This window comes from Leptosomus discolor, chromosome 4, assembly GCF_034619465.1.
Source record: "Leptosomus discolor isolate bLepDis1 chromosome 4, bLepDis1.hap2, whole genome shotgun sequence".
In the NCBI taxonomy this organism is placed as follows: domain Eukaryota; kingdom Metazoa; phylum Chordata; class Aves; order Leptosomiformes; family Leptosomidae; genus Leptosomus; species Leptosomus discolor.
The window spans coordinates 23,003,081-23,027,756 of NC_141394.1; the positions used below are offsets into that span (position 1 = coordinate 23,003,081).

Sequence of the window (24,676 nt, forward strand, 5' to 3'; positions counted from 1 at the left end):
TTGCCAACACATTTTAGTAAGAAACTGCATGTGAACATTAGTAAAGCAAAGATGGATAAACCAGAATGACTGAGTTTTTTGGAGAAATTAACTTACAAAGGCAAGCATGCAGATAATTTCCCCAAGTAGTTTCACTGGTTTGGGACAGCAGAACAGTTAAAGTGATACAAGTCCACACAGAAACACCATGAAATGCACATTACCGATACTGAATAATTAATTTCTTCCCAGGTGTTTCTCTATCCCCTCAGAGAATTACCAAGTTCAAACAGGTTGTTCTGACCTCTTTCTAACATTAAGTGATCCAGGTTAGAGAATGTAGGAGTTAAGAACTTGGTAAGACACTTTAGTACTGCTCCCCGCACCAAACTGAAGTAGCTGGCCTGAAAGCCTGCAAGCTCAGGGTCCTACTCTCTCTCTTACAATCTCAATACCTGTTACACAGCCACCTATACCTAGAAGCTCTCAGCTTCTGCAGGGGACTGTTTCCTCTCCATGCACACCCCCAAGGCACAGTTTGCTCAGGAGCACACCAGCTGAACCCCCACTGAAGCTCAAGAGTCACCTTCTCCCTCAGGGCTGCCAGACCAGCTCGTGCAGGTATTCTGCTGTGACAGCGCATGCTACATCACCTTCTCCAGGAGGTGTCACTCATCCTCCCAGCTAGTGGTCACCCAAGCAGCTCTACCTGGTCTTAGCATATCTCCTGCACAACTCAAATACCAGGGAAGAGGGAGAGAAAAGGAGGCCATTTCCCACCACCAATACACCCAGTGCTACAGTCACAGCATGTGCCGAATGCTCCCAGGGCAATTATTCTGGGCCAAAGCACCTTCAGTCCTCTTTGCAACGCAGAAGCAGAAAGGCTGTGCTCCTATGCACAGCCCAGGGCAGCCTGCAAGTCCCAGCACCCTTGTCCACAGCAGGCAACGTGCCACTGGATCTCTGCAAACAGCCACCCATCACCTCCCACCTTCCAAACCCAGAAGTCAAGTGCTGTGAATCACAGTGCTTACATCTCCTCCCGACTAGCTTCTCTGCAGAAGACGGGGATAATTGCTTTCTACCTCCAAGAGGATAAGCGCATTAAACCTTTGGAGAGGCTCAGATACTGCACTGACCAAAGCCATAGCAAATACCAAAACTGAGACCGTAAGAGATATAATAGGTCAAAGAGACAACTAAAAGGGTAACAAATCCCTAGAGAAACCTAAGCAACTGAAGGCCAGCGCTCAAGTTTGCCAATACAGCTGAAAGCAACTTTGGCAGCAAACGCTTTCACCTCAACAAAACCTGTCACTTCAGTGTCCAGCCAGTCACAGAGCAGAGTGAGAGACAAGCATGATGTGAACACAGAGGACATTTCATCTCTCCATTCTGCCTGTGCCAAAAACCAGGGATATCTTAAGAACAAAATATATTTTCAAAGGAAAAAAAGGATTCACTACTAGCTTTTAAAATATGCAGCAATTTTACAGCAGAGATCAAAGAAAATTATTTAGTAAAGAGTAAGTTATAAAAAAAATTGTTCATTACAATGCAATCATTAACACAGTATTTCTGCAACATTCTCTAAGTAAAGAAAAATACCTAGCTCAAGTCCAGCCTGGTTGAAATGAGGCCCCATCTCTCACCAGCACTTATGGTCAGTGAGAACAGTGCACTTATGAAACATATTTCAATTCCATGTTTAGGTATTTTACTATAAGCACAAGATTCTTTAAAAAACAAATAAAATGGATAGTAGGCTATATACCTGCTGAAGAGCTGCACCAAATACTCTTTCCTCCACAGAAGTGAGCACTCGGGTAAGAAATTCAGTGCTTCTAGAAAGTGACTGATCTGTGTGCATCTGGGTTTTTTACATCTCATTTTGCCTTTGAACCACATACAGATTTGGATTTAATTCCTAAAGAGGAAGTGAGAATATTTAAGAATGAAAATAAATGAGAAATTGCCAACAAAGTTTGTTTTCTTTTTATTTTGGGGCAGGGTGTCAGTTCCCTGACATCCCTGATGAATGTGTAAAGCTCATCTCTATTCAAGAATATACATACCTGCAGGAATGGACCACTAAAAATGTAGCTCTAAGTCCGAAAGACTGGGAGGATCTAACAGCCCCACTTCTGCTCAATACCCTAAAGCCAACAGGGTCCAACACCACACTCAGCTGAGCAATCTCAGCTGGACTTTTCCTGGTCAAAAGCTCTGGGTTCACTCAGCATGTGCTGGAAACAAGGATTCCTGCAGAAGCAGCTCAGATATCCTTGGAACAATAAAGCGTAAAACCAGTGAGATCAGAGAGCAAGGCACCATGTAATAAACTGTCCTGGCTTTGCCATTTCTACCATATTTTACAAAATCCTGCTTCCACCTCCCCACCCCCCTCACCCCCCCTCCCCGAGCCTACTGCAAAACACTTTGTATTTTAGTGCAAAGAATAAACATTTTTTTGTGGTTGAGATTTTGTTTTCCGATCTAACACAAAGACAACATCAGACATGGAGATGGACTGTATACAGGAGCTAAAAAACTGAGGTAATGGTAGGACAGTTAACAGTGGAGTGGAAAGAAGCTGTCAGACAAGCCCACTAACTCTTCCCTTTCTCCCACAGTACCTGCCAGTTTACCCATCTGTAAATCGACGTGCAAATCGCTGCTTTATACATCAAATTATGGTGTCAACATTTACAATGTAAGCAGATGTCTGTCAGTGGTTCCGTTTAAGACAGTTTGCCTGTTTTCCACTACTTATTACAATTTTTAAGATAAGCTTCAAAAGGAAACAGGTACTATCTTGGAATAAATCTTTGCTATTGTTTACTTCCCTTTTTTTAAACAAGTATCGTTAGGCAGCAATGCTTTTAGTCACATACTTATAAGCGCTTCGTTTCAAATATTGTTTTACTGTCAAAACAATAGTAGCTTCCATTTTAAAGCCATGACTGAGTCATTCTAAACCTCTTGAAAAGCCATACATCACACATCAGAACGATCCCAAAAAGACCATTAGACACAAGCGGTCCTTCCTCATACCAGTAATTCCACTGCAGTAAATTTAAAAGTTAATGGCATTACTCCTGTGAGTAAAATAAACACAGGACACCGAGCTCTGCTATCACGGAAAGCACACAGGGAACCATTCAGATACACAAAATAAAGACCAAGTAACTCCTCAAAGACTCCATACAAAGCACTGTGAGCAGACTGCAATGTGTCCAAACTTACCTGTTCTGCAGACACAAGGCATATGTGTGCTAGCAGTACTTAATACCTACAGGATTACACAAAGTGCAATAGCTCTGTGAACGTATCACGTACGAAGCCAAGCTACTAAGAGCCACCTAATAAGCAAAATGTTCTGATCATGTGTGTTTTTACCCAAAGCATTAGACTAATTCAAATACATTGATATGAAATTTAAGACTATTTTCACACCTGCTTCTACTTCATACACAAAAAAACTCCTTGAAAAAGATTTAATTCACTGATTAAAGATAAACATTATGACGTTACACCTAAATATGCATTTATCCAGTGTGCCATGACACAGAAATTATATGTCAATATGAAACAACACACACACAAGTTAACACACTGAGAACAGGTAGGCTCATTCCAGGCTCTGGTATGAATAATCTGTAAATTATAATGTTCCTTTACTTTTGCCTGCATCAGAGCCACCCCTTTAATTGTGCTCATTTATTCATTCATTCATCCAAATTAAAAATGATACATTAAGATAAAGTGAGCTTCAAAAAACCCTGTAAGAATTAAGAGGAAGAGGACCCAACGCAGGAGTTTGTAACTAAAGAATATCCTTCCAGTCTTAAAACAAACACAACACATTATGAAGTCAGACTCATTTTGTCTATTCAAGTCAATGTCATTATTTCAAACTATTTCTTTTGATTTGCTTAACAATATACTTTGTTGTTACAGCACTGCCTCATCAGCACTTATTTCTGATGAAAAGCCCTAAAATGAAATATACTTTGTATTTAACGACAATTATGCAAGGACGATGTGGAGTTACTTTGTTACAAGCAATCAGATGCAATGTACTCCATTCTTTTAATAATTTGCCCACATGACACTTATTTTAAGGTCATCTGGGTGATGTCCGAATGAGATCTGCAAACCAATCCAAATACACAGCCGATGCGTAACAAATCATGAAGTTTAGGGTGAAGGGGGGGTGTCTTTAAACAATTCCTTCACTCATTCTGTGTTTTACATAAATAATTTACGTAAAGCCACTTCCCAAACCCTAGTACTTACAACAGAAAGATTTAAAACACATGCATTTTTAAACTAAAGGACGTGCAGGAAGCCCAGCTGTATATTGCAGGGCTGCCTCTCACACCCTATTATCACAGGGAAAGTATTTTAAAGTAAAATGTACTTCTGAAATATCGGCATTTCAAAATTGTGCAATACTTTTGGTATACTCTTTGGAATATTTTCTTTGCAACTGTTTTCTGAATATGTCAAGGTAGTCAAAGGGAAGAAGGAAATCTCTGGTTCTAATCAATGAACTCTGCTAAAGAGTTAAAAATAATTACTAAATGATACTTGAAAATGCATGAAATAGCATTAAGCCTTCATCCTTCACTACATGTTTTGCTTTCAATATATACACCGAGAAAAGGTGATTGAAATCAAAATCTGCTTTATTTCCCTATAATAGGAAAATCTGGGGGAAAAAAAAATCAGTTTTCCCAATGTACATACTTCAGTCTGGAACTGAAGGTATCTATGAAGGTGACATGGTTTACGATACAGGCTGGGACTCGATACCTCTCCAGAAAAATGGCAGGAGCTTCAGAAACTCAGCTGCTCTTGTAAAAAGCCATTTCCATGCTAAGGAACACAAACACTGAATTCACTTTTTTCCTCCAAATCTTTACCTAGATTTATAAAGCATTTTCCCTTAAGTGTCCCTCCACTAGAGTGAAAAACAGAAAATCATGCACTGTGAACTGTTAACTGCATATATCTTACCCTATAAACTTACTGTCTATTACAGTAAGATTTAGAGAAACAGAAAAATGTGATGCATGGTTAAAGAAAAAAGTAATTACGAGAATTTGTCATCCACTATGCAACTATACATGTTACATACCTACAAAGCACATGGTATTAGCTAGTCGTTTAACTAATGGTGAGTAGGATGAGGGATAATAAAAAACAACTCAGAAAAACCAATATCACCAACTTTTGAAAATACTGTTCACAGGTCTGAGGTGGCTACCTGCATCCGAGCAAATGTAAAGTTCCCAGCTGAATATGACAACTAACCCCAGGGGAGGATCTCTCTCATCAGAGCCCAGGAGCAGCCAAACTGAACTTTTCAAACCAAACTGGTGACAAGTGTCAGCAGCATACAGCTAGGCAGGCAGACTTCAGTGTCTGAGGTTTCTCATGCACTAGGCTTCACGTACTGCAGGGTGAGCCGTTCCCAGAAGCGGAGCTGTTCAGTAGTAATTGGCAAAGGAGACATGCTGTGAGAAGCACTTGTCAAATAATGCTTGTTTACAAATAAATCTGCTAGCAGCGAAGGACAGCAGTTATTGAAAAAGTTCAAGTCCAGAGTCAGAACCCTCCCACCAGCAGTCTTCTAGCTTTGCGTTTAGTGAAGAGGCAGAAATTAGAGAGCAGCACCCAGAAAAGTACGGGGAGAGGGACTGTAAAGCGAGCGCTCACGCTGCTCATCATGACTGTAACGTTCCCCTGCAACCGCTCTGTAACGATGCCACTACAGCCGCTCGCCAGGCAGCTTCATTAATCCTTCCCAGCACTGTTCCCTGTCGCGTAACAGCCCTATTCTGCAGGTGCCTGTTCATGCAGGGCCACCCCTACCCCCGCCGAACGGTCCCAGTGACTCCACCAGCACTACCCCAGAGTCCCCAGGAGCTGGCGAGGATGGCCGAGAAGGGGCTGGGGGCAGCCGCCGGTCTCTCGGCGCCGCACCGGGGCCGAGCGGAGCGCGGAGGGCAGCGTGCCCCCCCGCGCCGAGGCAGGCAGGGACAGGGAAAGCCCTTCGACAGCAGCCCCAGCACCGCTCCCCCGCCTGAAATCATCTGAAATCGCGTGGGCGCAGAAGGATCGGGCCCACCGTTATCTAACCAAGGCAAAGCCAAAGCCATTCTATCAGCACCCAAACCAATGCACTACCTGAACATTTGGTATCTTCACACACAGAGGAACAGTGTTTTCCCTTTCCTCTGCACTTTTTTTTTTTTTTAAAAAAAAAAAAAAAAAAAAGAAAAAAGAAAACTGCGATTCACATTATTCTCGCTCTCCAAAATAAATTACAGCGAGCTGGTTACCTCAGGCCACATCTTTGAAATGCTGGTACAGTTTTCCTTCTCCAACCCTGCACACCTCCTCCCTCTAAAGGAGTTTCACAAATAATTACGGTGCATCACGAAGCCAGCCTGCTGCGAGCCGCCGGCATCCCCTGCAGACGCTGAACTTCTCCACCCATCGCTTTCACATTACAGCCTGCCTGCCGATCCAAAAACAAGAACAAAAAGCCCCAAGCAGTGTCCACACCACCTACAGAAAAAAAAAAAAAAAAAACCAAAACCACAACCCACCCCAAACCAAACAGTCCGGTTTGAAAGCCTGGAAGTACCCTGCTAGACAAAAAGCCTGGACACATGTTTTCGGCTATTGGCCTCAGACATTGAACGTATAAAAAAATCCTTCCCCAGCGGCCGCGCTCCGCTACGTTGCGGGTTAAACACCGGCCCCTCCGCCGCTTCCCCTCCTTTTTAGATGTGTATTTTAAGCCACGAAGTCAGCGCATTGCGGCCGGCGCTTGCAGGGCTCCCCACCGGGAGCCCCCCCCGGCCCGGCCCGGCCCGGCCCCGGCCGGCCCCCGCTCCGCCTGCGCGCACCCCCGCAAGACCCCCCGCCCCGTGCAAAGCCCTGCGCTTCCAGCCCTGCAAACCCACCCGTGCCATGTACCTGTGCCACTCCCCCCGTCCAAACCGCCGGGCAACGCTGCCGTGCGAACGTCCCCGCGCGAAGGCACCTATGCACGGCCACACACCACCACCCCCCCAAAAAAAAACCCACCCCACTGCAAAACGCGCCCGTGCCAAGGCGTCTGTGCAAACCCACCCGTGCAAGCCCGCCCGCGCCCCGAGGCAGCGCTGCCTCCCCGCTCCCGAGCCGGGGGGCGCGCAGCGGCCGCTGCCGTCGCCCTTCCCCGGGACCCCCCCCACCAGCCCCATCGGCCAGTGTCGCCTGCATCCCCCAGGGCGGAATCCGCCTCCCCGCGGGCACAGCCCTCCTTCACCTCCCCCCAAATGTTCCAAAATTGAGTCGGATGAGCCCGAAGCAGCGCACCGGCGGGCAGCCTCCCTCCTCGGCGGGCGCTGCCCCGACGGCCCGGCCGCCCCGTCCCCGCTCACCCTCGCTGCCGGGGCTGGCCAGCAGACTCCGGAGCGCGGCGCACAGCAGCAACGGCAGGAGGCACGTCCAACCGGGAGCCGGCGCCCCGGCGCGGCCGGCCCAGCCGCCGGCGCCCCGCGGCCCCATCCCGCCGCCCCTAGCGCATGGGGCGGCGGTTCCCCCCCGGCGCTGCCCGGTCGGGTCGGCTCAGGACGGGACGGGGCGGGCTGGCAGCGCGGCTCGGCTCCGCTCCCGTCCAGCCGCCGACGCGACTGGGGAGCCGGGGGGCGGGGATGGGGGAGGCGGCCCCGCGCCGCCGTGGAGACGCCCCCGACGGGGCGGACCCGCCGCCGCCGTCGCCGCCGCCATCCCGTGCCGCGTACGGCATCCACCGCCCCTCAGGGCGCCCCGGGGCGCAGCGGGGACCGCACCTAAAATGGCTGCCCTGCGGGAGATCCCCCCCAGACCCGCGGCGGCCGCGGCGGAGAGCAGGCAGCAGCGCTGTCCCTGCGAGGCGTCCCTCGGGCTCGGGGAGCCCGCTGAGGCGGAGCGGGAAGCCCCTGTGCTCCCCGCAGCCGCCACGGGTCAAGGTCCCAAAACCTTCCCCCCTTCCTTCAGCCCACAGAGCCGGGGAAGCCGCGATTTCACACGGCGGGCAAGACCGAGAGGAAGGCTCGTCCCCGGCCACGAAAGCAAAAGTGCCAGAAACTCCATAATGGAGTCAATAGAAAGATTATTTTCAGGTGTATTTTACCTCAGGCCACCACCAGAGCATAGCTTTGAATTCAGCGCTGACAACTAGTTTCACGGAAGTTTCCCCTGAGGTTTTTTGACCCCTCAGCCCTAGCTGTCACCCATTTCACCTTCCTAAGGAAAAAAAAAAAAAAAAAACCACAAAAGTATGAGAAATTATTTCCTGAAGGTTTATTCACCCACATCAGTTCCTCCCCTGAGGAGACTACCTCCAGATAAGCCAATAAAGACAAAACCCCAGCCTTGCAGGGGCACAAGCAGCAAGTCAAAGCTGACCAAAGCCCCTCTCACCTGTGCTGTCTTCTCCGTTTAACCCCGCTGCCAGGATTTTGGCCTGTTCATTTATATTATAAAAGCAGTAACCAAAGGTTGAGCACCTGCAGAAGGCTCTCTTCTCCAGGGGACAAGGCTCAGGATCAGGGCTTCAAACAAGTCGCAATTAAAATTACAAAATCCCCAAAGCCAGTTTTAAGAGGACAAGTAGTTTTCAAATGGCGAACTGCCGACACCACAGCTCTCTACGCCGCCATTGCTCATTTTTTATTCATAAGTAGCTGGACAATGTGTTTCTCTGTGCCTGTGCACCATATACAAACTTCAGCTACTGCCAAAATATAAACATAATCCTGAGCTTTACATGCATATTATTTTCAAAAGCATTTGCTCCTTTTGCAAGAGGATTTTCTACCTCAAGCTATTCAACATTTTTACTGCCACCAGGAGGACAAGGAAGGGGCTTTGCTTTACAACGTGAGGTACATCAGTAAAGTTGCCAGCCAAATGAAAAGCATGGCATGCATCTGTTTACAGATCTTCACTTCAAGTATCCTACTAGTCTGTTCTTCAAAGGGCACTAAGCTTCACCATCAGACCATCCCTGCATAAAGCTGCATGGCCAGATCCTTAGCTGGGATAAATCAGAGCTAAGAATGCCTGACCCCAGCCCCGCGTCAGATTCAGGATGGAAGCTGCACCATGTGGTATTCTCATTTCTAGGGACTGGCCATCTGTAGAAGCAGTGGTAAATTTTGCCACCCAGAAATCAGGGCAATGCAGGAAAACATCAGAAACAGCACCTTGCTAGCACAGTAAAAAGGATCAGATAGCAAAGAAGAAGTAAAATTCCAGGCTGGATGGGAGCCTCCACTGGCCGAAGGGCAAGACTGCTGTAGCTAGACAAGTCTCTTATCACAATCTCATGTCAAACTGTTGTTTGCTCCTGATTTTCAGCCGCTATTTGACAGTTATTAACTGCTGTTTGGGCTGCCAGGCTTATAATTTAGAGGCATCTCAGATGATATGTTAGTGACATCTTAATTTTCTAGGAAACACTGAGATGAGCTTCATATGATTCATAAGCTATTTAAGAATAGCCACCATGCTCTAGGTTTCATCTTGTCTGCGTTTTTTCCTGTAGGAAACCAGCTCTTATTCCAAGACATTTGGGTTGCTCTCCACCCTGGCTGTGGCACAGGAAGAATTTCCCAACCTCACCTCCCAGGACATCATTGAGTACTGACAAAATACAGCCTTTTAAAAGGGTTATTGCCTTATCCCCAAACGAAGGGTATTGCAACTTCATGCGGTGTCTAGGGATCCTATTTGGTGGAGGCTCAGTCTTCTACAACTCTCCTCCTGGTTTTGCCACCAATCTCACTAATCTGCAGGAGGCAATTCTCTCCTGCCTTTTGCCTCATCAGTGCACCCAGTGGGCTCTTAAAGAGAGGACAGAAATTTTAGCAAAGTGCTGCAGCATTCCTGGTAGCCTTGATGGGTAATCAGAGAGAAGCTGGACAATCTGATGGGATCCCTTCCTGTCTCCCACCAAAGAGTATATCTTTTATTGCTTTGAGTAAATTCACTGTAAAAATCACAAGGTGTGGGTTGAAAACTATTCAGGAACATAAACCATCTCAGGCTTATGCCATTTCTCCCCATATCCAGCCTGTATTTTGCATTAGTTTCAAATTTTTCTTACTGCATCTCATTAATTCATTTCTGCCCCTTACATTTATGCCTTTTCACCTATGCAAACAGTATTCCCTCTTAATCATTCCTCAATTAAGGTCTGTATTTCATCCTTTATATCTTTTTCTCATCGGTCATTCCTATAGAGTGTTAGTAATACTGTTATACTCCAAACTCTCTCCCAGTTTTCCCAATATCTCCCTCTTAAGTTTACCCAGAAGTGTAATCATGCTAAAGCCATAATAAACAACTCTCTAAAATACTTTTTCATATAGTATCTGAAACTGAAATGACAGCTTTACCCTGTGTAACTTGCCATTTCATATATAATTTGCTGTCAGCTATTACACATATTTTAAACTATTTTTTAAAACAGACATCTTTTGAATTAATGCATTTCAGATTATTTCACTTAGAAATGCAAAAGCTCATTTTTCCGAGTTTAATTTAATTTCTCTTCCATGCATGTAGTTCCCTTCATATAATTCCCGTATTCTGACTGGCTTCTAACTCTGCATTGCCAATTCATTTTGTTAGCATGCTGTTTATCCTGTAATCAACAGGATACACTTGAACAATAAATGAGTCTATCCTTCAGATTATTTCAGGAACCAAAAGCTGCCAACCAAATCCATTCTCTGTATCATTATCCTTTCCTGAAGTGTAAGGGCATAATATTTATTACATCTCTGTAGTCAATAGGGCCACCATCTGAGAAAAGATTCAATTTCATACTTTAAATTTAAGTGTAAACAGTCCCACTAAAGTCATATCTTTGTTGCTTTAATGGAATAGAAACACCACTGTAATGCAACAAACTGTTTAATTAGGTAGGCATATACGCATTTCCATTTTCTTTTGAAAAGTCCTTTTCTTTCAAAAGAGTCAGAGAAGATGACACCTTTAAGGAATACCTTCATGAAATTTAGTAATTAGTTTTTGGTTTTGTTTTGTTTTTTTTTCCTCACAAGCCCTTTGAAACAGAATTACCTTCTATTCAAAAACTAAATGCATATTGAAAGCAAAAGCAATCTCGGAGCTGCTAAGCAGGTTTGCATAGTAGATATAGTTGGATTTGTACCATGAATGCAACTACAATTTTAACACGAAATGGCTGTGTTCAACAACCACCACAGCAGCCTGCGTAGGACTGCAGAAAGCAATAGTTAGAGCCCTAGAAGGCAACAGAAAAATCTGTACCAAGAGCCAGCAGGGGCAGGAAAGTTAAACATCAAGTGCAGGTGGGCCACCCCTTGGCCGGATGAGGTATATCAGTGATTGTGCCCCTCGGTCACTGCTGAAATCTTAGTACTTCAGTGCAGAGAAAGATGTTAACCAACAAACCTGTATTTCCATGAAGAAAAATGAGCAAGTGGTAAATAAAGCATTGCCTGTGCAAGTTCACAACCCAGCCACTTGCATGGTCTCAGCACCGATTTTTCTTTTGCCACCCCCACAAAACACTGGAGCCACTGGCAACTGTGTGCTTAGGAAAATATGCTCACTTCATTTACAGCCTGAAATTAGATCCAAACCTGTGAAAATCCATGAGAAAAACATGTGAATATTTGTTTCAGTCAGAAAAGACTTAGAGAAAGCATGACATTTCGTCCTGGCATTTTATTTTGGAGTTCTTCCTCACCAGCCCTTGGTGCTGATAACAGTTCTTCCAAAGGCCCCTGAACTGGCAAGACACTTTGCCATTTGCAAATGCTGTGTCACTACTCCCCTCTCTCACTGCCCTGTAGTGACCCCATGAAGCCAGATCCCAGGTATCAAAAGCTCCACTGTCTATCTGCAAGCAGAGGAATGGTCCCTGACCCAGAGGGCTCAATATGTATTACTTCACATGCCGATCTGGATAACACTAATCAGCAAAATAATCCAGGGCAGACATGGAAGTACACACTTGTGAGCACCAAGAGCAGCAGCAGATACAGCTGGCGGTACTTAGAGCCCACCCACTACTTAGCAAGTGCTGAGGTGCTTCTTTGCATCACACCAGAGGACAGCAGTAAAGGGAACAAATGAAATAGCTTTGCAGAGATTTATGGAGATTTTCTAATGCAGAAAGTGGAGCACAGGAGAAAGTGCAGAGGCTAATTTGATTACATTGTTAGCCCTGTATAAATTTAATAATGGACTCACTTCTACATTTCTCATGGTAAGCTATTTACATGCATCGACTATCTGCAATGGCTCAGTACCTCACACTCTTGAATCAGTTTTCCCAACCCACCCCTCTGAGGAAGAGGAGCATTACTACTCCTGTACAGATAGTCAGAAGCAAAGGAGTTGTAAAAGATCCAGATAAAAATTACTGAGTTGATTATGGCTCCTTTACATCAGAGACAATGTTCTTAAAATATTAATGAAATTATCTTATTCTTGTATCAGAATAAGAATAAGCAGATATTAAGAGGAACGGGCTTATCGCAAGACATTCAGTCACGAGCTTTAGCAGGCACTGCACAGACTCAGGCAAGTGACTTGAGTACGTTTGCAAGTACCAGAGTGCTTTGTGAAAACCTAACCCTTGAGTAACTTGCTCCAGATCACACAAAAGTTGTGTGGCAGACCTGAATCAAGCTCAAAAGCTATTACAGCATCCATTTGCTTTTCATTCTCACTTTTCCTTTTCCAGCATGTCATTTTGGATCAGGATCTACGCTGGCAAATGTGAACATTACTGTAGTTCAAGGGTTCACATTTAGCACTTCACTCATTAAATGCACATTCTTTCAAGGTACAAACATAGTGATGGCTATAATGACGAAAATCACTATATTAATGTACTTCACTATTAAATGATACACTAATGTCCGGCACTGCCTGGAACTTCCTTTCTGAACTGTGTTTCATAAGGTCAATAATGCCTTCTTTAATTTCTAAGGGCAGTCTGGATGGCTACCCTGAATTTCTTTGATTATAGGCAGACTAGTTTCGTTAACTCAAGCTGCTGCCCTGTATTCTACACCAAGGCCAGCTGTGTCTATTCTCCTCTTGTTTGAGGAAAGCACATCCGTTTCATTTTGCCTCACTCCTCCGAGCAGAGCTGTTTGATATGGACTTCTGTATTTCGACCTACCCCTAATGATTTCCTAAATAAATCACATCGTTGTCAGTCACTTCATATCTCAAATACTTGCAAATGCTTAGCATTTTCAGCTGCCAACACATTCATTTATAGTCTTGTAAGATGGCATCTGGATCACAGCTATAGTCTTGGAGTCCTTTCCATCAGCTAATTGCAACTGTTTTTGAAATGCAGGAACATATTTATTCTTCTCCTTCCTTTGCAGTGTTCAAGTTGTGCCTTTAGGTAGGCCTTGTGTTCCAAAGTCAGAAATACTTAGCTTGCAGAACTCCAGGGTCTACTCAGAGAAGTGCTTCAGCAAGTATAAATATTTTTTTGGCATGTGCCGTGTTAAGTAATTTTTAAACAGAGTGACAAGGTAGGATCAGGGCCAGCTTTCTGGGACAGACTGCCTCGTGTGACAAATTGACACAAATACTACCCAATAATATACAATCCATGTGTTTCCCACTGTCACACTTAGCTTTCAGTGTTTCTTCCCCCATTCCATCTGAGAGTTGTGAACAAAACACTACTCAAAAGAGCTTACCTGTGCTAGATTTTGAAAAATGGAAATAAAAGGTAAAAAAATCCAGCAGCCACCTTTTATATGCAAACTTCCCAAACTGAGGGTCTAGCTACCATAGAGAGGCAAGCCTTCCAGACAGACTTTTGCTCATTCTTAGGAAAAACTGTTCCTTCCACACCAGGAGAGCTGGAGCAATTAAGTGTATTGCAATCAAGCTACAAGACACAGGTGCATCCAACACAGCACCCGGAGTGATCCTGAGGAAGCTATTTCTCAGTTGAGAGTATCCCTTTACTTAATGCTCTATGACAAGGTTCCAAATGAGGTGCAAGTCCTATTAACAAAGACATGTGCTTTAAAGGGTCAATGTTACACGTGAGGTGAGGCTGAAGGGGATCACCATCCAGCCTGGCTCTTGTGCCGTGACTATCAGAGTAGCATTTTTGCATTACTGTTCATTGACAGCGTGGTTTAACAACCCAGCAGTATCCTGGGAACGACACAAGCCAAATCCAATGCTTGCAATCAATGGTATGCTTTACTTCAACTCCCTGTTCTTCTGAGTCCACCCCTTCCCTTGCCAGACACACTTTGCCTTCTCTGTCAAGCAGGACGGCCTTTTAATGTAACCATTGACCATGCCTACCTGTCACCCATCTCCTCACATAAGCCGTTCTTGTTACCTTTGACATCCCTTGCCACATCCAATTCCAGTTAGATATTGGCTTTTCTAACCTCATCTCAGCTCGCTCAGACAGTGTGTTTGTGTTCCTCACAGATTTCACTGAAGTATTACCAGTGTACTGGGCAGTTCTGGGGTGTAAACACACCAAGCATCACGACATGGCTTTATAGCCGTGAGAACTGGCAGCTCATTACCAGTCATTTCTACTTTTATACCTTAATCATGGAATGGTTTGGGTTGAAAGGGACCTTAAAGATCATCTAGTTCCAATCTCCCTGCCATGGCAGGGACACCTCCCACTAGACTAGGTTGCTCAAAGCCCCGTCCAACCTGGCCTTGAACACTGCCAGGGATGGAGCATTCACAGCTTCCTTAGGCAACTTGTCACACTGTCTCACCACCCTCAGTGTGAAGAATTTCTTCCTATTAATTAATCTACACCTACCCTCTTTCAGTTTGACCCTAACTGTTACCCATTGTCCTATCACTACACTCCCTGACAAAGAGTCCCTCCCCATCTTTCCCATAGGCCCCCTTTAAGTACTGGAAGGGAACTATAAGGTCTCCCTTGAGCTTCCTCTTCTCCAGGCTGAACAACCCCAACTCTCTCAGCCTGTCCTCACAGGGGAGGTGCTCCAGCCCCCTGATCATCTTCATGGCCCTCCTCTAGATCCACTCAAGCAGGTTCATGTTTTCGCGTGCTGGACACAACACTGCAGGTGGGCGTCTCACCAGAACAGAGTAGAGGGGGAGAATAACCTCCCTCGACCTGCTGGCCACACTTCTTTTGATGCAGCCCAGGATATGATTGCTGTCTCATATTCAGTTTTTCATCCACCAGCACCCCCAAGTCTTTCTCCACAGGGCCTCTCTCGATCCACTCATTGCCCAGCCTGTATTTGTGCTTGGGATTGCCCTGACTCAGGTGCAGGACCTTGCACTTGGCCTTGTTGAACTTCATGAGGTTTGCGCAGGCCCATCTCTCCAGCCTGTCAAGGTCCCTCTGGATGGCCTCCCTTCCCTCCAGTGTGTCGACCTCACCACACAGCTTGGTATTGTTGGCAAACTCGCTGAGGGTGCACTCGATCCCACTGTCCATGTCACCAATAGGTGTTAAACAGCACCAGTCCCAATACTGACCCCTGAGGTACACCACTCATTACTAGTCTCCACTTAGACATCAAGCCATTGACTGCAACTTTTGCAGTGCGACCATCCAGCCAATTCCTTATCCACAGAGTGGTCCATCCATCAAATCCATGTGTCTCCAATTTAGAAACAAATATGTCATGTGGGACAGTGTCAAATGCTTTGCCTAAGTCCACGTAAATTATGTCAGTTGCTCTTTCCTTACCCACCAACGCTGTAGCCCCATTGTAGAAGGTAGGAAGTTTCTCCTCCTTGCTCTCTAAACTTCATTCCTTTTTCTAGGTCTTCTGGGCTGTGGCACCTTTCCTTAATCTCCACTCAATTCACCCTTTGGTAGGTTCTGCCTTTCCCCATGTGCACTCCCAGACATTTCTGGCTGCCTCTTTTCTGCCTTTAATTCTGCCCCCAGCTAAACAGAAAAGTAGGTGATTACAATTTCAGTCAATCAAGAGGTGAAGGAGATGGGGACACATGCACAGCAAGTCAAGAAAGGAGTGGCAATCAGATTACAGCTATAGCCTAGAGCAGTATACTCCATAATGTGAATTTATAATGCGTCTCTGGTCTAGGGCACATAATAGGCATTTTGCTCGGAGTGCAATAGTCACCCAAAGACATTTACTTCAGGAAATACTGGGCCTGGTATAAACATTTAAACTTTAATAAAACCATTACAGATGCACTGATTGCATAGCTCCTTTAGATAGAGCGAAGCTACATAGGGAAGTAAAAAATAAAATAAGCAAGGTGAACAGTAGTTATTGTTAGGCCATTTACATCAAGATTAACTGAAAACACCCTTAGTATGGATTTTGGTCAATACATTATCCATATCCAAGAACTAGTCACTGAACAATAACCATCACAACATATATCCCATCTTAGACACACATTGTCCTCTGCAGATCAGTGCATTTAGATAATTTAAATCAAGAATCAGTGGGTTTGCTCCTATTTCACATTCACAGTATCCAGACCCCTTGCACATCTCAATGTAACATTAAATTAAAACATAACATTGTATTTTTGTGGGGCTACATGTTGGTTTTGCACATGCTCAGAATCACTTCAACACTAACATGCAAGTCATGTTTAAATATGACAAGGTAGCTGGTCATATTTCAAGTGGTAAACATGACTCTGCCCACAGAATAAAAAAAGATTAAAAAGCATTTACAGGGGAGAGAAGAGTCCAGTCAGGAGGAGGTGCAAATCTACCTCTCTGTCTTGGTAATCTAACTAGTTGGCCAGTTATTTACATGTTTCATCTTTTTTGACCAATTCAGATAGAATTATTCCATGTCAAACAAACATTTTGACACTAAATAAGCATTCTCTGTTTTGAGGAAAGCATCAAACCCACAGTCCCTCCTTTCTGGACAAGTCCCCTAAACAAAGGCAATTACACAGAAAATATGAGCACCTCTGAAATACAGATAAGCATCCGAGAGAGAAAGAGGGATTTGCACCGAACATTACCCCCTGGCCAGCACAAGCATTTGCGCCAAGGATGAGTATTTACTAAAATGCTGTGCAAAGGGGCTGATCATTGCACAGGGTAGCAGTTGACACTTCTGTTCCCTGCTGCTTTGTTGCTGGTGGATGTTGTGAATTCATTTCCTCCATACCAAGCTATCCCCATTTTGTTTACAGAAAACTCCTTCCCATTAACTGTCTTCACAACCAGTACCCCAGGAACCGAGCACCTACATATTAGATACGTGCTCTGGGTCTGAGTTAGCCTATAATCTGGAAGGTGGGAGCACATTCGCATCATGTCAGCCTCCATGGAGAAGAGGCTGCTGCAGGTGTGCCCACACCTCCAGGAGAATTTTTAGATTGGTAGCTACTTTCTCAGTATTTGTGTGTCAACCCTCCACAAACACTGGAGGCAGAAAAACACTGAGTGGAAAAAATTGACCAGCCGTAAGATCTCACTTGGGCACTGTTGAACATGGGAGACAGGACTCCTAACTTCCTAAGCCATGTTTATAAAGCAATACAGCTCTCTGCACTGCAGTTGATCTTTTTCCTAGGACTGATCCAAGACCTTACATGAATTTCTAAAACCAAAAAAACCTCAACACGTCCCAATAAAAATATAAGGCAAACTTCTATCATTTCTTTCTCTATCTGAATCAGCCCTCAGTGCTCTGCTTGAAGGAAAGCTAATGGTGGCAAGCAGAGAAAAAATCCTAGACACTCAAAGCAACTATATTTATAGTCAAAGCAGTTGGAGACACATGAGGTCACTTAAACACGGTAATACCTCATGACATCCTACATTGAATGCTATTATTCAGTTTGGGGCCTAGGTCTGTTCTTTCTCTGTCCTGACTCCAAAGCAAGCCAGACTTTCTGTAGCATTGCCACTGATTTGCTCTGGTCTTAATATATATGTAGCTATACATAGATACCTTGATAATCCATTGGCAAACTGCAGGTCATAGGTACCTTCTACCTTCTCCGTTGACACCAAAGATTTGTCTCCATGCATATACCTAGCTTCCTGCACAACAGTCCCTGCTTTGACTGGGATCTGTTCTCTCCTGATACTCATACCCATCTGGGTTACCTCTGGGTTCCATAAGATCAGTCTTAGCTTAATTGCATTTGGCTAGCAACTCAGTTCTGTCAACTCAGTCAAGTTTTATTCACAAAAACCGTTCGTCTTCCATTCTTACAGGAGTCCACTGTTCTGATCGCTGTGATGTTTCCTGACTTCACATTAAGAAAGCACGTGCTTGCTCACACACCGAACAGGGTTGCTCTCTCAGTGGAGGCTTCAAAGACATTTAGAAAACAGTGGTCCTTGAATTGACTCAAGTAGTCCATTTCCAGAAATTCAGTCCCAGGAGAAGGTCTGAGCCCTTTATTCAGCTCCTATTTTTCAACACATACCTCCTTTCAGAAGGGAGCTTTATCACTCCCTCCCCAGCTCCATGCAAGCGCTAGGGTAAGGGCAATATGCAGCAGAACAGATGCTGTGGCAGGAGTGTGTTTACACGAAGCTGCTGACAGCAGATGCCAGCTTGTAAAATTAACCAATAAAAATACCAGCATCACTGTTTACAACTAATCTGAGCAAGATGGGCTGCCAGCAAACTAGAAATCACATTGCACTGACACACCAAGTTGGAGATACAGCATTTGGCAAAGCACCATCATTTTTAGGCTACCAGAAGTGGGATTCTCACTCAAATAGAAGGGTGTCAACCAAGGGCTGCTCAACAGTCTTACTTTTACCCTTCTTACTTTTGCATTCCAAAATAATCGTATTTAATGTTAAAACATAAAAGAACCAGAAAGGCTGTAACTAAGAAACCACATGTGTCACTAGCTACTGAAAGGTTTTTTTAAACTACTCTAGTCAAACTAGAAATTGAGCAACATGTGTACAGCAAATATGTTACGGAGCAGGAAGCTGCTACCTGAACTTAAACCCCCTCCAGTACCTTTTGTGACCACAAACATAATTAAAAAATCCTGATTTTCTACCAAATTGTTGTCTACAGCTTGCTGATGTAGATCTGAAGATGCTCAGAGTGATACTTTCAGAAGGTTAAAATAGTACTAGAACTTTCCTCAGTTAGTTATCAGTAATCCTCTGGGGCCATTTAAACCAACATTAAGACCAGCATCTAGGCTAAAGAAATATAAAATCTTCAAGAAAATGATTAAAATTATGTTTTTAAACATAATACTGCCTATAGTCAGAACAATCTCCTTCCACAGTGCCAGCTAAAGCCAAGTTTTAGAACTTTTTTTTCCTGTCCATTAATTTCCCTGTATTGGAAAATATCAACCTGCATTAAAATATCAATTAATACTTTCTATAATATTCTCAACTAGGAAACCAGAATTATGAAGGGAAATATTAAAGGAACTGAGATATTTCAAAGATTAAGATAGAGAACAGGTTTGTCCGTTACTACTTTAATTTTAAGCAAACACATAAATTCAGTCCTCTGAAAAAAACATTCACTTTATAGATGGTTAATAAGCTATCAACAGCTTCTGTAAGCCTCTTGAAAGCATGAGCAAGAAGTTAAAAAAGGGAAGTAAAACAGCTAGAAGTACTAAAGATATTACAAGCCATGATTAAAAGTAGCCTTTTCTCTGTAATCAAAGACTGACATCAGTTAATAATATACCATACCATACCATACCATACCATACCATACCATACCATACCATACCATACCATACCATACCATACCATACCATACCTTTGGAATGTATCCATGAAACCACTATATGCCTACAATGCCTTTTCCACAACAAATACGGAACAGCTTCAGTCTTCTGTATTATCAACTAGCATAAGATAAATAAAACAAAAAGAATAAAATCAAAGTACTGGAATGCTGTTGCTAGTGAATTGAATAAGAGAAAATTTGAAGACTTCAAATTAAACCAGCACTTTCTTCAATACACTGAAAAAGTAATAAACATGGCCTACCCCAACATTAATTCAAAAATAGCAACAAACCACCTTCTACTCTACAACTCTCTTATAAGGAACAAAAAGTGTGGCCAGCAGATTGAGAGAGGTGATTCTGCCCCTCTGTTCTGTCCTGGTGAGACCTCACCTGCAGTACCTTGTCCAACTCTGGAGCCCCCGATACAAGAAAGACGTGGACCTGTCAGAGCGTGTCCAGAGGAGGCCACGAAGATGATCAGGGGGCTGGAGCACCTCCCCTGTGAGTTCAGGCTGAGAGAGTTGGGGTTGTTCAGCCTGGAGAAGAGAAGGCCCTGGGGGGACCTTATAGCAACATCCCAGTACCTGAGAGGGGCCTATAAGAAGGCAGGGGAAGAACTATTCACAAGGGTTTCTAGCAATTGGATGGGGGATAATGGTTTTAAGCTAGAAAAGGGTAAATTTAGGTTGGACATCAGGAAAAAGTTCTTTAATGTGAGGGTGGTGGATCACAGGAACAGGTTGTCCAGAGGGGTAGTGGAAGCCCCATCACTAGAGACATTCCAGGTCAGGCTTGATGGGGCTCTGAGCAACCTGACCTAGTTAGAGGTGTCCCTGCTTATTGTAGGGGGGTTGGACTAGAAGAACTTTAGAGGTCCCTTCTAACCCAATACATTCTATGATTATGTACCCAAGGAATAGCGTCTGAGACCTTCCCCCAGCTGCAACCAAGCAGGAGTTAGGCATAATTGCTATAAGGGCTGCATGTTGGAGGGACTTTTGTCTGTGAGAGGGAGTTGGCTTCATGGTAAGGGGGCTGGAAGGGGCAGGCTGTAGCTTATTCTGGAAAGATGAGGTGTTCTATCTTCAACTCAAGATTTGTGGTTAGGAAGGTTTGTTTTATTTAAAGTGAAGGGTTAGGGATCTGAAAGCCTACAGAGATGCTTATGAGCTGTGGATGGTAGCTTGTGGTTGTTTTTTAAGCAATACTGAGACCTTTATGAGAGGTCTCTGGTTGGTGGCAGTCACATTACTAAGCTTGTTTGTTTCTTTTCTTGTTAACTAAATAATTGTGCCTTTTCTGTAAGTAGCTCTTATTCATGAGTAGCTTGAGGCTTCTCAGCTGTGTAGGTGAGCTCTGCTACTAAAGTGTGTTTAGAACATCATGTGGAGAATAAGGATTTTTTGGTTTGGGAGCTGAAGAAACCTTTTTCCTTACTCTGGGAAGAAGTAGAGACTTTTCTCTCTTAGTTTATCCCTGAGAAGTAGTATTGTAGCTTTTTCTTCCTGAGCCACTCTTTATCTTATATATGTGCGTTTTGTAATTAGTACCTTTCTCCCCTTGGGACACTGGAGGGGGGAGAAAGTGATTACTAGGGCTTCCTTTTAAATCCTTTATGGTCTATATGCTAACTTTCACTTTCCTGATTTTTATTATGTGTAAAACAGGGGCTGCCACCCAGACTTCATATATTGTCTTTCCTAAATAAAGCAGTGTTACTAGTTTCTCATAGATACAGTTGTACAGAACTGAAGGGCTTTCCTTTTGCTACTAGTGTGCTACTTTTTGAAGCCTGGTCAATAATGCTTAACCCTTTCAGTTAATTTTATTCTATTTTTAATCTGTATATGTAAACTTCTCAGTCTAGATACATGCAGAGGCATTTGGCTTGTGAAGTCTCTAGAGACTGATTCCTTGCTCTTTTTATGCAGCGTGTGTGATAAGGTACTTCCTTGCTAGGATCCCTAAGGGCTTGTCCCATACTAACAATAATTGATAAGTGCTTTAAAACTGCTCCGTGAGTTATGTGCTCCTGGTTGACATGGATGAGGGCTGTATACATGGGATGGATGGGGCTCATAGTTCCCCAGTAGGAAAAAATTTTCTTGTCCAAATGCAGGGTTTGTGAATCTATTTGTCTTGCCAACGGTAAAATAAGATGTATGGGGGTTGTACTACAGTAGCTATGGACTTTTTCTGCCTAACTATACGTATTTGTTAAGTGACAGTGATGGGCACAGAAAACAACTCTCATACACTTCTGAGGAGTTATTGTTTCCTTAGCTGTTGAGTCTAGAATTGAAATTAAAGCTTTCCAAATGGAAACTTTTCTGAAGCTTGCAAAAGACAAGTATGGCTGTACCCGAAGGATTTAAAAAGGCAACATATGGGAGCTATGTAAGACTGCTGCAAAGTGATTTTTGCTGCCTTGAACTGTGTAATGTGCAGCATCTAAGGAAATCTTCACTTCACTGTAAGCGTTTGTTCGTGCTGGAAAATCCAACCCCTTCACAGGTTTATCTTCAAGAAACTGAAGTTGTGCCTGGGTTTTATTTTTTTGACAATTTTACTTTCCTTGCTGGTAGTATTTCCATAGTCTTTCTTACAAAAGAATTATTTCTGACACTAATTTATAGAAGCTGCTTTAATGAAAAAATAATTGACTGTTAATGTTGCTTTAACATAGAGCTGTAATGGCCAGTTGATTTTTATGGTCCCACCATTTTGTGCTGGTCCTAAGGTCAACAGATTTTTTTTCTTCCTCACACTAGTATCTGCTTGTATAAATGTGGTCTGTCAACAGAAAAATAATTTAAAAATAAGTATTTAATTCCTGTAGCATGGTGTTAAGGTTTAACTTGTAGCTTTTTAATCAAAGTAAGAAATATCAATTTGAGAGTTAACTTATGTCAGAAGTGGCACAGACCCTGGAAAATGCCTCATGGCCTATGAGTGTGAAGCCAGAGTCCTGTAGCAAATGACTACCTAACTCAGTGTCTTCTATTTAGACCTCGGTGTAAAAGGGATGAGGAAGAAACAGGATTTCCATCTTGGATGCCCAGTAATAAAAAAATTCATCAGGTGATATTTGTCAAGCAATCCACTTAGCATATCTGGATGGGGAATAACTTCCTTCAAAGGAAGTCCTGCTCTTCAGTTTAACATAACTGTTTGGCTCTACTTACCTGCTTATATTACATTTAACTGTCCATCAAGGGACCAAAGTTGCATGGGAGCAACTTGGGAGAGAGCAGGTAGTTAAGCAGTAGTATGATTGAGGTTGATGTATCTGTCTATGTACGACAGGTGTTTTCACTGCTTTGTGGGATGAGTATTTGGGTGGTATTGGGTTCCTTGCATTGTGGCCAAGAAAAACAGAAGTTGCTACTATGGTGTCTGTGATGTACAAGGATCTTTGTAAAAGAACTAGTTGCAAATATTTCATCCTGTTAAGCTTCTGATTTTCTCTTGCTTCTGTAGCACTTTGCAGTCTGGCTTCAGGGCAAAATATTCAGTAACTTTCATCTCAGATGGTGAGAATGCACATGGATTTTCCCCAAACTATATACTTCAACTAAGAGAAATAGCAGAGCTAGTGGTAACTGTACAATATATTTCATGGTGAAATGAGAAGATTTGGCTTAGGAGGTTTGTCTGAGGTAAATGTTGGTCTGGTAATTCGTTGGACTGACACTCTTATGCTAATCGTTCAATGACCAATTGTTCAATTGACCCACACACCCATGTGGTTTTCCAAAAAGGGAGTCTGACTGAAACTGCTTGCAGTGAAATATCTGACTGAAGTAGAAGTCAGGATGTAATCTTCTTGATGAGATTAAATGCACTTGTTTTTGTCTAGAGGGAATTCTAGATATGGTGACTTAAAAGGTATTTTGAGCACCACTTGCAACAGCAGGCTTGAACTATACATGTGTTGTAGTTAGCAGTCCAGGGGCATCCAGAGTGTGAAGGAACTCAGTTCATTACTAAAGCAAGCAACTGGCCTTTAGTTTACCCACCAGGCTGTTTCAGAGGTGGGAGGTTTCCAGTCCTTCCTGTTGAAATTTTTGCATTTTGAATCTTTTGCAGAGGAGCAGATTGGAATTTGAATATTTCATCCTAGTCTCTCTGAGCTATTTGTTCAACGTTTGATCAGTGATTATTGCTTAAATAAGATAGATTTGGCACTGCTGACTACATGCACCCTAAGACCAACACTTGCTTAAATGCCCACTGCAAATCTGGCAGTGTTCCTGAGTGAAGTGTCATGATACCATTCAAGAGTCAGTGGCTTCCCATGATTTAAAAAAACAAAAGCTGCAACTCACAGTTGGAGTAAAGTTAGATGTTATCATTTGTACTGGGTTGTGCTACAAATTCACATGGCATATGTGACTCTAAGTTGAATGAACATTAACATGACCTCGGGTTCTCGACCTCAAGAAGTAGAAGCTGAATGAAGCCTGTGTAGAAGTTGTATGAGGCCGTTTGACGTAGCTCGTTTGAGTCTGCTGTCCAGGATTCCTAACATGTCTGTACATCTGATTGGATGACAATCTCAAGTTTTCCAAAGTGCTCGCTGTATATAACTAAGGCTGGAAAAAGAATCAAGCGCAGCACCTATTTGAGTTTCAGCTTATCAACTGAGACCTTCAGCAAGACCTCAACTGTAACTGAGTGTATCTTTTCTGACCTATCTTCTTTGCTGTGTCTGGAGCAATGAAGGACATGCCCTCTATTGCAAGGTGGTCAATTCTAAGTGTAAAGTTATGCCAAAACTTGTTTCCTCACTATTCTGAAGTATTAAAACAATCACCTAATGTCTGTCTATTATTAATGTAATAATTTCTAAAGTTTGCCTCAAACTATCATATTGGCACTTGCATCTTGAAGCTTGAACTTTATTTTGT

The 24,676-nt window shown here is 43.5% G+C and overlaps 1 protein-coding gene across 1 annotated transcript in view; it reads right to left on the reverse strand.

Moving 5' to 3' along the window:
* EPHA5 (EPH receptor A5) overlaps window positions 1-7,551 on the reverse strand; it is a 203,288-nt gene extending 195,737 nt beyond the window's left edge. Inside the window, exon 1 of the mRNA XM_086464672.1 lies at window positions 7,425-7,551. Coding sequence (XP_086320798.1) covers window positions 7,425-7,551 — 127 coding nt within the window. The remainder of the gene's footprint in view (window positions 1-7,424) is intronic.
* Window positions 7,552-24,676: the final 17,125 nt, after the last annotated feature.